We start from the raw sequence: 16,088 nt of genomic DNA on the forward strand, positions 1-16,088 counted from the left end.
ACATACCGGTAGACAATATTCCTGTGACAGTCAGAAATAAAGGCACATTATGTGATGGCCATACAACTTTACTTACCTGCTATTGTATTGTCCAAGTAAATTAACCACACAGCAAAGTCCTGAGCGTTAGTTTGACTCTGAGAGCGTACAAATGGACCAGTAGCTCAAGGTTTTTACAGTGACACATAGGCATACAGTTTGATGAAAAGATGTGGCACATCTTAATTATTTTGACTTCTAAAAATTCAAACCTGTCCCTTCTCCAGATTGAACACCCATATCTCCTCTCTTTGCTGTGGGCTTTGATCCACCGTGGTTTTAAAAGAACATAGGAACTCTAGACAAACTATACCAACAGGTTGTCATCTGTGGCTTTTTATGTCTCAGAATAATATGCATGTGCATAGAATGTTTTAATTTTGCCATAGCTGTAATTATTTAGCCTAAGGGAAGAGAGTTGTGCTACTTATGTTTTAAGTAACTGTTACTTTGTTTAATAAACAATGTTTAAAGGCATATAAGTTGACGTTGCACATGGGGTTCTCTTCAGTCAACATAACAAGAGCTTCTGGCTTGCTGGGCTGCATGCATGCTGCAGTATGTCAATCATGAAGCCTTCATAATAACATTCCTAAAACTTGGAATGGAAATTAAAATGGAAATGGAATGTGGTCTCTGGAGTGGAATGGAATTACCGAGGGGAAAAATATATAATAATAATTTTCAGTAGCAACATTTTTGTTTGAACTAATCGCCACAAATGTAGGCTATAGGCAAAAAATTATAATAAAAATAATATATAAAAAAGGACCAAAAGGTATCCCCTTGACCCAGGCTGATAAGTCATTGAGGGAGCTCGCCAAACATTGGTTGAGTCATTGAGTGGTGTGAACTAAGCAATCATTCCATAATATGCTGATTGTTTTACATGGAACAGTGATGCGTTGCTGACTGGAGGGAAAATAAGCACAAAAAAAAACGGCATATTCCAATCAATCCATTATTCAGGAGCAGCAACCGCAACCCCCCACTGGCACTGCCTAGCCTACTGCCTAGCCCAAACATTTAGACTCTCGTAGAAGTTTTTTTCGATTCTGACGAATCCGTCAGAATCGAAAAAACCCTCGAGAGAGTCTAAATGTTTGGGCTAGGCACTGCCAATGAAAACACCGCGCAAACGGTGGCAGGCTATCCCCCTGTAAACATGTAGGCTAGCCCACACATCACCTTTAAAAGGTCACGCTTTGTAAAGGTAAAGCATGGTGCATTTTAAATGTATCATGGTCCATGGTAGCCTACAATTACGATATCAAGTGAAGTTAATACTCTACAAGCAAATAAAAATAGGTCACGACGATAGTTTGTGTGGCAGTCGCGTAGACGAGACGCACGTCTCATTATTATGAGCAAATGTAGCCTATATGAATTATTTGTCACCTAAAATCCGGTAGGATTTAACCGCAAGTTCCATCCATGTGTGTCTCTGCACGCACGCACGCACGCACGCACGCAAGAAGAAAATGTCTTCTTTTCGTTTTGCGGTCTTTTATCAATTTATAGTTTAGGCTCAATTTCTCCGTATAGGCTACTCCTCTTCCTCTCTCTCTGATTGTGTACAAAACACCAGGACCAAAAACACAGAGAGAGACAGTCAGAGACAGAGTGAGGTTGAGATTACTCAGATGTGGTCGCGGCGGAACCGGGCGCACCGCCCAGCCCTCTCTCTCTCTCTCGTCACCAAAACCGTTCGTCAAAACAAGAACTAGAAGTCGTCTTCCTTCCTATAGTAGGCTACTCGGAGTCTCTGAGTCTGAGTCTGGCAGTCTGCACACAGACAGGGCTTCTACTGGAGCTCAGCTCTGTGAAGAACTGCCGAGCGGCGCGCCCTGCAGTCCACACCGCGACATCAACTTCTATTCAACCGAGTTTCAGGCTTCAGCGCGATAACAATACATTTACAACCGGATATCGGGATATGCATCTAACGTTAAAGAGAGAAAAGCAAGCGGCTGCGGCAGGACAGGAGACCAACTCCTACGGGCGCGGTCTACTTTGATAGGCTTCTAAAGGCTTGTGAGTGTGATACGGGTCGGTGTGGAGAAAAGGCATTCCACCGTGACCGTGATGCGCCGGAGTCGCCAGATGGGAGTCTATGATGAAGTGGTGGGAGTTGGACCAGATGAAGTAGGCTACAGAAGAACACTTTAGCTGCATGGTAAACCCATATGCATGCAGTCATCTGTGATCCGCATCTGCTGAACGGCTGGCTCCTGTGGACTGCAACTCTGCTGCGAGGCAGCTCTTTTCTTTAAAGGTTAGAGAACAACACTCACACACATGATGTGAAAGTCAACGTGTTCTTTTTCTGACTGCACAGCAACCGCATTGATCTATCATCTGGGTATACTGTGCTGAGTGCTCACTCTCCCTTCTGTCTCTCCTCTCTCTGTCTATGCCTATCTCTTTGTATGTGTGTGCGTGTGTGTCAGTGTGTGTGTGTGTGTGTGTGTGTGTGTGTGTGTGTGTGTGCGCGCGCGCGCAGTATGTGCGTGTGTGTGCCTCTCTCTCTCAGTCTGACTCTCTCTGCATCTGGTATACAGTAGTTGCACCACTATTGCTCACACACTAAACAGTGTGGTTGTTGTGGGTAGTAATAGTCTCTTATACATCTGCACCTCTCTCTGTTTCAGGCATGACGTTGGAGGTTAGATAGTATCCTATCGGCCGTGCTGCCTGGCTACCTGGTACAGGACCATTGCTTATAGCCTACTACTAGCCTACTGCTGCAGCAGCCAGGCAGCTGTCCCCCAAAAAAGATGCCCGTCCCCCAGAGCATCCTGCTGTGCCTGGGTCTGGTGCTGATGGTGGGCGGGGTGGTTATGTCGCTGTGCGTGCCTCACCACTCCATAGTGCTCCTCGGGCTCGGCCTGTGCGCGGCCCTGCTGGGCATCATACTCATCATCACCGGGCTCTGCATGGCCATCAAGACTCTGCAGGTGGCTGTGCCCGGGCACTTCCTCCTGCACCCACGCACTGGGACGCGTTTCAGCCCACACCAGGCCCTCGCCATACAAAGGTATATGCGCATGCGCACACACACACACACACACACACACACACACACACACACACACACACACACACACACACACACACACACACACACACACACACACACACACAAAGCTGGGTGTCATATGAATACAATATTGATATTGTAATATGATACTAGAACTAGATGCCATCTGGGGTCTTGGTTATTGTAATACTGTGCTATAGCTTAATGGTTGCCTTCTCACAGTCATAATTAAAGTAAAGAAAAGTGATTTTTGAACTTTGTTATGTGTTATGTTATGTTTGTAATGTTCTTAAATTCTTGATAATAATTCTGATGCTCAACTTTCAAGGGTGCCTAGCTTTGATCAAACATGAGTTCTAACATGGGACCTCATCTGAGTTGGGTCTCATTTCACTCTCATTTTGCCCTAGTATCAGAAACAGCTCTTAATGTTTACAAGACTTCTTTGCTGGTTCACCTTACATCTAGTTTTTCATGATTCTGATTATATTGATTTAGTTATTTTTATTTGTTGATGATGATTCTATTCTATGAATTTAATTTAAATTTAAAGATTTTCTAAGGAAACTATCATGCTGATGTAGTGGTGGTTTGAGATGGTGGAAAGCCTTTAAATATATGTTACTATCTATGTTTATGCGTTTTTCGTTCATTGCTGTTGGATGTTGTTGTGTGTTTGTGCTTTGAGGAACCCCTCAAGATGCTGCATCTCAATTGGGGCTTATCCTCTAGTGCAGTGTCCAAATAAATCAATAATGCATAGAACGATTGCAAACAGGGGGAGGAGGGTGACAGGTCAAGGCTGCAAGCAAATCAAACACATTCTATTCCAGATTCAAGATCCTTATTGACGTTAAACCGCTCCGTTGTAACTACCATCGTCAATGTAGTAGGCCTAGGTGCATGGATGCATTTGCAACTTCTGTGTGTGTGTGTGTGTGTGTGTGTGTGTGTGTGTGTGTGTGTGTGTGTGTGTGTGTGTGTGTGTGTGTACATTTCCATAGTGTAGTGGACATAATGTTTGTGTACATTAGGATAGATTACTCCCATAACCTGGAGATATGAATGCTCTGCGATCGGCTAACGCATAAATGGTTCAACCAAGCGTGTAAATTCTATATCCCATAGGAGTGATTGCTCAGCGATTGAATAGTTTGTCGTTGGGCCAACCAGCTGACTAATGGTGTATATATATCGACATCACTCAGTGGCGGACCGGCTGAATCAGTCATTTGCGTGTTGTAGGGCCGACTGAGCTGTTGTGGTCCAGCCAAGACGAGTCGGAGAGGATTAGGCTAAGATGGATCTGAGATGGATTAAACAACTACAAATTACAATTTAGGCATTGAGCAGACTGCTGTGATCCAGCACGGCTTACAAAGTGCATGATCGGAGTAAGTGGTGTGAACCCTAGTCAAACACAGTGCCAAGAAGACAATCAAGTGCTAGAAGGTAACTAGGATACCAGGTAAACATCAATCATCATCTGTCCAAACAACCTATGCTACCTAAATAACATACTTAGCATTTGTGGTGAAATTAATTGAAATAAAAGACATTGGCATATCGTTGCTTTTGGGTGGAATAAGTCCAAAACTGTTACTTTATATAAACAATTTTAATAATAATAGCAAAATTAGACGATTTACAATTGTGTGACACCGTTCCGTAGTATGACAAAGTATAGGGCTTTCATTTAAGAAAGAACACAATAAGTTAAATCATGGTGATAAGAGGATTCTGCCCGACAGCAAAAATATATAAACGTCTCAGTGTACATCTGCGTAGTATAACAAAATAGGCAGCGAGAAGGAAGGACTGAGGATAGGTAGAGTGCAGGTAAAGTTTAGGAACCAAAAACGTTGACCATGTGACACATAGGACTAGAGAACAATAGATGTTCTGATTAGAGAAGTAGGTCACCTCCAAAATGGAACACGGACACACGCATGCACACACGCACAATGTGGCTGACAGACAGACTCCCCCTGCCTGCTCTGAGGTAATCTAGGATCCTGTGTGAATTTAAACAAGACGTGCTCTGCTCAGTGTCCAGCACCGTGCTTAGAACCAAGCCAGGAACACAGTTTTCCATCAGCAGAGCTTTTTCTGCCACCAGACGTCTACCTGACAGAAGAACTCCATGCAAGGGTCACAGTCGGTCATCAGTGGTTTCCAAAAACATCTTGGACGGTGCTTTTTAAGCGAATACACAATTAGATTGGATGTCAAGAAGTCTGTGATCCAAGTTCAAGTCCTTTATGATTAATTGACTTTAATCTGACAGTGTTCCGCGCCAAAGAAAAATGCAGATTTACAATCCAGCCTTCCTCAGTGTGCAGAATTAGAGGTTGTCTACTCCTTTTGAGGAGGTGACAGTGTACTGGTGAACAACATCACTTCACGTGAACAGTGATCTGCTATTTTACGAGTACAACACCGGCACGCAACTAAGTATAAATCAGGTTTTAGTACCAGTAAGATCTCCCGGCGGATCCTGCCGGGAGATGCTTATGCCATAGAAAGCATACTGTAGGTCAGTTCCAGTCTACTGTCCGGCTCCATATATGCAGATCTAGGTGATGATCCAGTCTTATGGCTATCCAGGGTTTGATGAGGTCAGTGTTCTGATCGTCATATATGGAGACAGACATATATGGAGCGTGTCACGAGGCGTGATGGACTGACGACCATATATGGAGGCGTGATGGACAGATCGACGGACAGGTTTTGGAGGTTTTCACTATTCTGTGCCAGTTCTGCAACAAAAGCATGAAGCCAACTCCATACCAAACACTCCCCCAGCATCCATCCATCCATCCGTTCATTTCTCTCTCCCTCTCTCTTCAGGAGGCTGGACCGCATTCGCAGGGAGATGTCGGAGGACTCCGTCACCAGGAGGCCGGTCACGCCGCCGGAGCCCTCTCTCCCCTCCACCCCGCCCCCGTGGGACATGGAGCCTCCCCCGTCCTATGACACGGTCATGAAAGCGGACGAACAGGCGGCCCCTCCACGGCTCTGACCTCTCACCCCCCCGGCGGGGAGGCTTAGCACGGCGACACATAGCGGGACCTCTTTAGACTGACATGTCAGTGCCTTTCTGAGTGGATGGAGCCCTGAGGCCAGTTCATATTTGGCCGGACGGCCCACCTTACTGACAGCCAACGTAGCTGTGTAACTACTCTGTGCCTTAATGCAGCCACCCCGAAACTAAAACAATCACTGAGGGGAGTGGAGGTGTGGCGCCGGGGGGCTCTGCGGAGGACTGTTTTGTACCGAGGCCCAGCAAGGAGCTTGGCAGCTACGATGTTGCGAGTGCTTGCGGGAAAGCGGGAGAGGACGCCCGCTTCTTTCGCCACGCCTGTTTCACCCTCCTCACCATGGGCTCAATCCTTTACCTTCCTCAAGATTGTGCGTTGTACGATGTTTTTGTCCGTCCACGTCTGCATTCTATCCAGTAATTACCTTAAAGCAGATTTACTGACAGTGACAGCTTATTCCTGAGCAAGTGCCTTGTAAAGAGCCAGAATATCAACAGCAGTGTTTGGGAGGAATGTCGCCTGTGTTAGTAATGTTATGATGTTTCTATAAACTCCTGTTAATGAATGGCCTTCCAGCACTCCACGGGTGGCGCTGATGGATAGTTTGTTTGAGAACCAATACCCCCCCCCCCCACACACACACACACACACGCACACACACAACCACCCCACCTGAAGCCAGTCGAAAAGAGATGTTTACTTATCCCAAAAACCTGCGTCCTTTAACTGAGCTCTGTGTGTAAACCATTCACTGTGGTAAAAATGCAACTTATCAAAACATTACAGAACCCAAATGGTTCGGGAGAGAGAGGGAGGAGGGGCCGTGGGGGGGAAGGGGTGGGGCAGAGTTGTGGGTTTCCTTGCACCAGGGACAAGGTGACCTATCCTGTGAGAGCCCACACACACACACACACACACACCCATGCACACTCGCGCGCGCACACACACACACACACACACACACACACACACACACACACACACACACACACACACACACACACACACACACACACACACACACACGCCTGCAATTCTAGACCCCCTCCTTGCCTCCTTCCCTCTGCCAGCCCAAGCAGTCTGGAGGCTGTAAAAAGCCACCAGAGTGGAACCCTAACCTGCCTTTCTCCTCCCCGACCTTCAAACCCCGGCACAGAACGACACAGAGGCCCTGCAGAACGCCACAATATACAGCAGTGAGGCTTGACACACAGGGAGCTCTGTATGAAGTCACTTTCTGCTGCTCCAGTGTGTGTGTACTACTGTACTCGGTGTGAGCGATGGTGGAGGGGAAGCCGTATCGCTATGGACTGATAGTGGCAGGGCTGTGTGTGGCGGCCGTCGGCCTGTTCATAATGACCGAGGAGCGACCGCAGGTCTATGTCACGCTCTGTGCGCTGGGTGTCGTCATGGTGGCCGTCGGGACAACCTGGAGCCTCTGTCAGTGCTATCCAAAGGTAGTAAAGATGAGTGTGTGTGTGTGTGTGTGAGTGAGAGAGCATACTCATATTATTAGGCTACTATACTTGTGAGGGAAAAAATGTCCCCACAAGTATAGTTAAATCAATTGTTTTTGTAAGTGAAGACAGTGTCCCTCTCCCTGTTCCCTATTTGTTCCATTATTCAAGTTAATTATTCCGACGCACCTGCCCATCACTTTAGGTGTGCAAAAGGACATTTCTCTTCCCACACAAGTTGTATAATTTGAGTAATGGACTAGACAGATTGAGGACCATTTTCCTGGACCACAATGGAGACAAAACAACATGTTTCTTTTTCTTCGTATGGATAGAAAAGGTTTATAGTGTTAGGCTTACAATTAATAAAGAATTCAGGTTGATGAGGCATTTAGAGGTTAAGTTTAGGAGTTAGCGGTAGAGCTACGCCTCGAAAATAGCAGATCTACTTGTGGGTTTGTAAATCCGCTATTTCCAATGTGCATCACCAGCAAACGAGCAAGCTTAACCCAGGCTTTAGGGTTAAAAATCCTAACCCTGGCAAATAAATGGTAAACATTGCATTTAGAAAATTATACATCCTAAGGATGTTGACGTTGACAAATATAGTAGTAATACTATTACTAATACGCGTGTGTGTGTGTGTGTGTGTGTGTGTGTGTGTGTGTGTGTGTGTGTGTGTGTGCGTGTGTGTGTGTGTGTGTGTGTGTGTGTGTGTGAGTGAGTGAGAGTGAGAGTGAGAGGCAGACAGAAAGGAGACATTGTATTTGGTTCTCTAGGATTATGGATGTAATGTAATGTGTGTTGGTTTGTGTGTGTCATGTATGTGTGCGCACGCAGGTCACACTGAACCCTGAAATCCACCAAAAGTGGTCAGAGGACCACTTGCATTATTCAGCAGACGCTACGCAACAAAGGTACCAGGAAATACACACACACACACACACACACACACACACACAGCACTAATAGCCCAGGGGCGGTGAAGGCTTGGTCCTAATGATTCCCTGTGGTTTTGGCAAGCGTATCTCATGACATTAGCATGGAGACAGAGGCAGTGGGCCAGTGTGGTTGGATGGAAGATGATGGCACCAATACGCACACTAATGGCATTAAACGGTACATGTTACCAGACATTAATGATGGTGTGGCGCCATGCCAACAGCGTCTCTACCCAGAGGCTGATAAAACATCTCTCCACACCGGTGCACGTTTGCATCCCCCCCAAACCATCTGGGAAAACTTAAAGGTGGTGAAAGTAAAGGCTGACATTGTAGCAGTAGTTGTTCAGAGCAACAGTCCAGGTTCATTCCCCACTGCTCAATCCTTGGGTATACAGTAGAGTAGTAGAGTATACTGTGTAGACTGAGTAATAAAAGTGTAAGATCCTTGAGGTTTTACTGTGCACAACATCACAGTCCATGACGAACACGGTGCAGAGCCACTCCACCATGCGATGCACATCCTGCAGGTCACTGTCCCTTTTCCTCACTGCTTCCCCAATGATTTGTCTTACATCCTTTACAGGGCTGTGTAACAATTGTCGTTTTCACGTTTTGTAACAACTTCAATGTCACATAAACTTTACTGAATTTTAAGCCATTACCTTTCCTTATCAGTTTGTCTACAGCTCTTCACGTCATAGTATATAATTATATAATATCTATTATTAATTTGCATAATAATATCAATGGTTTTCTTTCTTAATGTCTTTCTTCCTTCCTCCAGTCATGTAGGGACCATGCATGGTATCCATGGAGAAAAGGCAATCAACAGTCTCCTCCCCGACTACAGTCACAGCTGTCCAGCTCTACATCTGGTCTGATCTCTGGGCAGGCTCCAATCCCAAACACCAAAGAACAACTTTAAGATCAGGACAGCAACTGTTTACTACATTTTTACATCAATTTGATCAAATATTTAAGCTCGAGATGCCTTGATACTAGCTCAACAAGTTGTTTCCGACCACCTGAATTGTCCCGAGTTTGAATCCAAGGACCCTTGTTTAGTTTATATGATATACAATATCCCTGTTTATACTAGCCTACTAAAGTAAAATCACACCAACGTGTGTATTGAGCGGTGCAGTGTGTGTGTGTGTGTGTGCGCGCGCGTGCGTGCGTGCGTGCGTGTGTGTGTGTGTGTGTGTGTGTGTGTGTGTGAGAGAGAGTCTGACCCCAATGCAGCTCCAATTAGCCGACTGCTCACTGTGAATGACCCCAATGATCTGCAGGGGTCAATAGGTCATGCTACAACTCATTCTGTGCTCCAAACAGACTGATAGTCAGAAAGACCTACACACAAAGCCCTTTATTGTGAGCGGTTAGCACCGCTCAAAAATGAATTCAGTAGAATAAATTGCTTTCCCCCTCTGACTGCATTATTCTGTCACAGCTTGTCAATATGAGATGATAACTTCAAATATACTGTAGTTATATGCTTTTGGAAGGAGATGGCACTCTTTGCTAATCTTTAGTCCAGCTGGCCAGGGTACTTAAAGCTGCACTACCATGTGTAACTTTACTCTTCTACCCAGGATTTGAACCTGGTTTCCTGCTAAAGTGATGAAATCTTTACCGTCCATAGAGCTAATATGGCCTGCCTGCCTGCTCAGGGGATACTGTACATTGAACATCATGTAAAACATTGTGTCAGATCCTGTGTCTAGGTGAGACATGACCTTTGACACAATCTATTCTAAACAATCTAAATATCTCAATAGAAGAGCAGGGAGACCCTAAAACCACCCCAATTGTATACTCTACCATACAGATTGGACAAAATTAAAATGTATTCATTAAAAAAAGTTACATCTAGTGCTGCTTTAAGTTATATGCACTTCTAACATTCTCTATGTCTACAGAGCAATGGGAGAAAGACTTACTGTACTAAACAGTACAGTGGGGCACCATGGCAGAACGATACAGAGAACCAGCGAAGCAGAAAGATGTGCATGTGGTGCGTTTCACAAGTGAATCGACCACTATATGCGTGTGTAACGGCGTGCTTGAGCACACCACAAAACCAACTGATAAAACCTAATAAATGTGCAAAAGAGATACTCTCTAATGTACTGTTGGGTATTATGACAGGACAGGGCTGCTTACTGCAGGCTACCACAGAAGCTCATGAAGTCCACATGGCAAGTTTAAACATGATCAAGCTGTGAGAGAATGTAAACAGTGACATACAGCAATTTAAAGCTGTGTATGAATTATTAGACCACCCACCACAACTGTGAAATATGACTTAACTTTGGAAGGAGGTGTCATTCACTCACTGCCGTATTTTTTTATTTTTCTCCTTGTGTACATAATAGTGTAAAATTTTAAATTGTTGATGATGTATCATTGTGTTACATTTTTTATGCTATGTTGATGAATTGAATACATAGGACTTGGTCGATCCAGGACCACAATGGAAATATAATATAATATCTTACCACGTGCCGTTTACATTTGACTAATAAAGTATATGAATCAATCAATCAAAATTCATAATCTGTCTTCTTCTAAACTAAATCAGGAGATAGCCTAGTTCCAATTGGATACGCTATTCTGATGGAGAGAAATAGCGGATGACTGAGGGAGACCAAAACCCCTGTAGATGTTATCAGTATAATTAGAGCCATAAGTTAATTTGGAAAATTCTGGAGTCAACCAGTTAAATTGAGCTGAACTTTTCCGAGACTGGTTTCAAGAATGTGAACGCTCTCTGTTGCCTCTGGCCGTGGGCATGCTGCAGGACTGTAGGCCTAGAAGAGGACAACCAGATGATTCTGGATCTAATCTGCTGTCTGCAGTGGGACTCAACCCAAACCCTCTGCTGAGTTCCTCAGGTGCAACACGGTAAGCTTGAACACTGTTTCATAGGCACAGGGGGCCCTCCCAAGGGCCCCCGGGCTAGACACATTTTCAGTGGCCCCCTGGGCTGCGTGGTACGTTTAAAAAAGTTGGGGTATTTTGTTTTAATTTCACTGTAATTTTGGGGTACCCAGCCCCCCCAAAAGAGAGGCAGGCAGGCAGACAGACAGACTAGTCGCTGAATGAATGCAGCCACTAGTAGCCAGAAGTGCACTAATGCAGTTTTACAGCAAAATATTTCACAATGTACACAGTAAGAGAGATCAGCAATAAAGAAAGAGTAAAGCCACCAATGCAGTTGCCAGTTTCACAGCAAAATATTAGGGGTATTTTGAATTAATTTTGGGGTACACAGCCCCCCGAGACACACAGACAGACAGACAGACATGTACAGACATACCCACTCTAGTAGTCGCTGTGCATGGCAGGCTTTATAGGGCTTTCCACAGCTACCCCACAACACAGCGTCACACAGACAGCAGAGCAAAAGCTCTCAATGTTTTAACCATAATACTAAATATACAATAACTAAACATATAAATCTCACTTGAATTGGACTGCAATACTTTACAATTTCAGTCGCCCCCCCCCCCTTCCTCCCTCTTCTCCAATGTTCGTTCATCATAGCTTAGTATTTTAGTTTGTCAGTGGAAAAAGGTAGTTGACGAACATTTTTCGTCATATTTTTAGTTTGACGAAACACTGCTTCAACCTGCAGAGGTTAAATACTGTCACCTTACAGCCACCACTCATCATGCTGACACAGAGAAATAGAAGACTCAGTGAGCAGCCTGTCTGTCAAGCTGAGGTGGAAAGTATCTAAGTAGTGAGTACATGTACTCAAGATTTGCAATTTTATACATTTAGAAAACTTGAAATGGGACATTCTGCACAACCTTTACTTGAACAGCAGACTTTTACTTTACATTTTGGTATTGGTAATTTTACAAAAACAATCTAAGTATACTTCTTCCAACACTGTGGACACGCCTTAGATTAGAAACATACTCTCTTCTACACAGAAACACGCCATCTCTCTAATCATCTGCTACACACACAAACACAGCCACACACTCTCTCCAACACAAACAAACCTCCCCTTCTCTTCTCCTCTCATCTGCAGATGATGGAGGCGTGGTGGGGTTATAATCTGATGGGAGTTCTCACAGAGAGACTGCATTTTCATCACAGACTTCAACGATACCCTGATGAGGACCAACACAGGTCAGATATAAACATGCGTGCACACACACACACACACACACACACACACACACACACACACACACACACACACACACACACACACACACACACACACACACACACACACACACACACACACACACACACACACACACACACACACACACACACACACACACACACACACACCAAAAGTAGAACAAATTATTAATAGGGATATAAACATGACCCCTAAATATTTTCAGTGGAACTCGGTGTGTATACCTTTCTCACACTTTTCAGCTTATATGGCTAGCCTATTCTCTCATAATAGACATCCTATACTGATACCAGTTTATCATAATGTATGCCTCTCTCTCCCATAGGCCAAGCAGTGTGACAGTCACTCACAGCCCACACACATGGCTGGTGTGTCCATCCTGCACAAATATTAAATTCCCATTAACAATGATAAGAGCGCCCATCACTTCACACAGGTTTCTTTTGTGAATGAATGCTTTACTTGATCATCATACTACAGGATCACACAAGTATAAAAAGTAGCAGATCCACAATGCCGAAACGTGGCACACTTCGAGCTTGTAGCTCTGCTACTTTTGCCATTTTGGCATTTGTATCCTGAAAAGGAACAGCTTTTGGACACCTGTATTTTCATCCATCAGTCACTTAATTCTGTCCCATGCGGCTATTTGTTTTGTAGTATTATTAGAATTTAGTAATTGGTCAGTATGTGTGAGTGCAATAGATTCATCTGTTTTTCTCCAGGTCAACACAACAGGTATGTAGAAATATGGCAATATCTTTGTTCTTTATCATGCATTCCTACCTGGCTGAATGGACGTGCTGTAGATGCCTTGCCGGCAGCAGTGACAGACAGCATCCTTTGAGGGTCCACCGGTAGAGAACATCCTGTGTTTCCTTGGCTTTCCTCCGAGGTGGAAAGCCTGGTGACGCAAGGTTAGTTTCCATCTCCTAAGTCATCACCCGTCTGTGACGTCTGTCTCTCCATAGGGCTGTGGCTCCACTCTGCTGACTTCAGTCCTCAACATTACAACAGGGAAGTGTTGCAGGACAGCAGACGGGACAACATCAAATCCAGGGTACTACGGCTGGGCAATTAAGCCAAAATATATTGAAAGCGTACAAAAACAGACAACTACATTAAGCTCAATGTGCCCCATCACAACGTGGTGTGACCTACGATTTAAAAGAAAAAAGGTGAAAAAGTAACGGGAGTAAGACTGATGTCCTTTGACATAATTAGTCCATTTGAACACCCAGCCTTTGTATGCGACCGGGCCAGGGACTCCTTGAGTAAAAGTTTTTTTGTGACCAACTTTTTATTTATATTGATTTAATCTTCAATAGAGCAAAATTTATTTTTTGTTGCCGGGTACACCCAAAAGCAAAGATTTGAATAAAGATTGTTTTTTAATTGCCAACGTATAAATTAATAAAGTTGTTTGAAGGATTGTGATGCTATGTTAATTACCTTTTCTAGGGACCACTTGGAAATCCCTCCCCAAGGACCCCTGGAGCACCACTGCAATAGAGCCTACTATACCCAATGGTTTTGGAATTGGGAGCTCTGGTTAAAACTCTTCAGTCAGTCAGTTATCAACATGTTAACGAAGAAGCAGAGCAGATGGAGGCCAAGTTTAACCCTGCACATGTAAATCTGCTATTTTTAAATAGCAAAGCATAAAATATAGCTAAAATGAAACGACAGATGCTTTACGGGTGGTTTTAATGGGTTAATCATGGCTTTCGGTTGGGATATGGGATTTCGGTTGGAACCGGTTATGGATCTCAAATCAAAATTTGGCCCGGCCATACGGTGTGCTGCCACACTCTGCATCTGGAATACGCTGCCTGTCGGTAGGAGCACATCTCAACGGACAGCCAGCAGGTCTATGTTGTCAGCAGGAAAGTGTGCGTCCGAGTCTAAGGTTTCCATATCGTTGCTGTCGGGCAGAAACCTCTTATCTCCATATTCTAACTTTTTCTTTTACTACAGCTTTTACTACGGCTTCACATCAAAGCATCAAGAGTAGTAGATCCACAAGCTCGAAAGCGACACGATCCTGAGCTTGTAGATCTGCTACTTTTGCTATTTTTTTAATTTGAATCCTGAAAAGTTATAGTTTTGGACATTTCCACCTGATGGAGACGATATTAAGTATCTCTGTGGAATCATGTCTGATACCTTCCTCAGGAACTACAGCTATCAGTTTCTCACAATCTTTTTAATATCAAGTTTCTTTTTTCTTTTTACTTGATCTTGAACCGTCACCCGATCTGATTGTATCCCATTTCACGGAATATATCACCCAGGAAATGATCATGATGTGTACGTAAATATCAGAAAGTGTGTCAATGACATGATCGCTCTATATTTTATATCCTGTCCCAGGCTGAGGTGTCTTGTGGTCCTTCCGGTTGGACGTTAACAGATTGTAGCGCTGTGTCTCCAAGGTTCCGACATCCTGGGCCCACACATCAAGGGCAATACTGTTGAAGGCCTATGCCCTACATCAGTGGTTCTCAACCAGTGATCCGGGGAACACCAGTGGTCCTTGAGGGGGTTCCAGGTGGCCCAGCTAAATGGAGGGTTGGTAACCAAATGGAGATAGGATACGGCAGGAAGCACGCACATCTCCAGAAAAAATCTAAAATACATACAATGAAAAAGGAAGGGATGTCCGTCAGTGTGAGGTAACCAAATGGATCCTTATAGATCTTTAACTCTTGAGTGTAAAATTAAACCAAATGGACCCTTATAGAGTGTAAAATTAAACCAAATGGACCCTTATAGAGTGTAAAATTAAACCAAATGGACCCTTATAGAGTGTAAAATTAAACCAAATGGACCCTTATAGAGTGTAAAATTAAACCAAATGGACACTTTCATTTGGTTTTATTTTACACCTTCAAGAGTTTAATCTGCATTCACTTAAAAAGGACAACTTTAGTTTTTTTTCAACCAAGGTTCATGTTTTAGGTTGTTATTAGAGAAAGTAAACCTAAACCTAAAACATGAACCTTGGTTGAAAAAAAGCTAAAGTTGTCCTTTAAGTTAATTTACACAAAGTCTACACAATTAGAGAATGTAGAAGAATTGTTATTTTGATCGTTTGCCTGTTATCTCTCCTATGGTACCAACATCAATACAGCATGGAAATGTGGACACATTCTCTAGTTTTGGGTCAGCAAGGCTAAATCTCATCAAATGGTGGTCTGTGGCTCAAATGCAGAATAAATAATGGACCTGGAGACGAAAAGGATTGAAAACCACTGCCCTACATAATAGTTTGTTCTTCATATGAACACGGTGCAATGTGACAGGATGTGAGCTTGTATATCTGCTGTTTTCACCAAATGTTCATCCCCAGAAAAGGGACGCTGGGTTCATGTGGTTAAGAATGAGCAAGAAAAGAAGCAG

General features: G+C 44.0%; 1 protein-coding gene across 1 annotated transcript; it reads left to right on the forward strand.

Moving 5' to 3' along the window:
* The first annotated feature begins 1,696 nt into the window (after positions 1-1,696).
* On the forward strand, positions 1,697-11,010 carry LOC308319330 (uncharacterized protein). Its single transcript, XM_080769354.1, has 6 exons — positions 1,697-2,314; positions 2,691-3,076; positions 5,930-7,577; positions 8,418-8,494; positions 9,306-9,585; positions 9,972-11,010. The coding sequence occupies exons 2-3, from the start codon at positions 2,817-2,819 to the stop codon at positions 6,099-6,101; spliced, it is 432 nt and encodes a 143-aa protein (XP_080625480.1). The 5' UTR covers positions 1,697-2,314; positions 2,691-2,816; the 3' UTR covers positions 6,102-7,577; positions 8,418-8,494; positions 9,306-9,585; positions 9,972-11,010.
* Positions 11,011-16,088: the final 5,078 nt, after the last annotated feature.

Source organism: Protomyctophum bolini (genome assembly GCF_963924005.1).
Source record: "Protomyctophum bolini genome assembly, chromosome: 8".
Taxonomy (NCBI): domain Eukaryota; kingdom Metazoa; phylum Chordata; class Actinopteri; order Myctophiformes; family Myctophidae; genus Protomyctophum; species Protomyctophum bolini.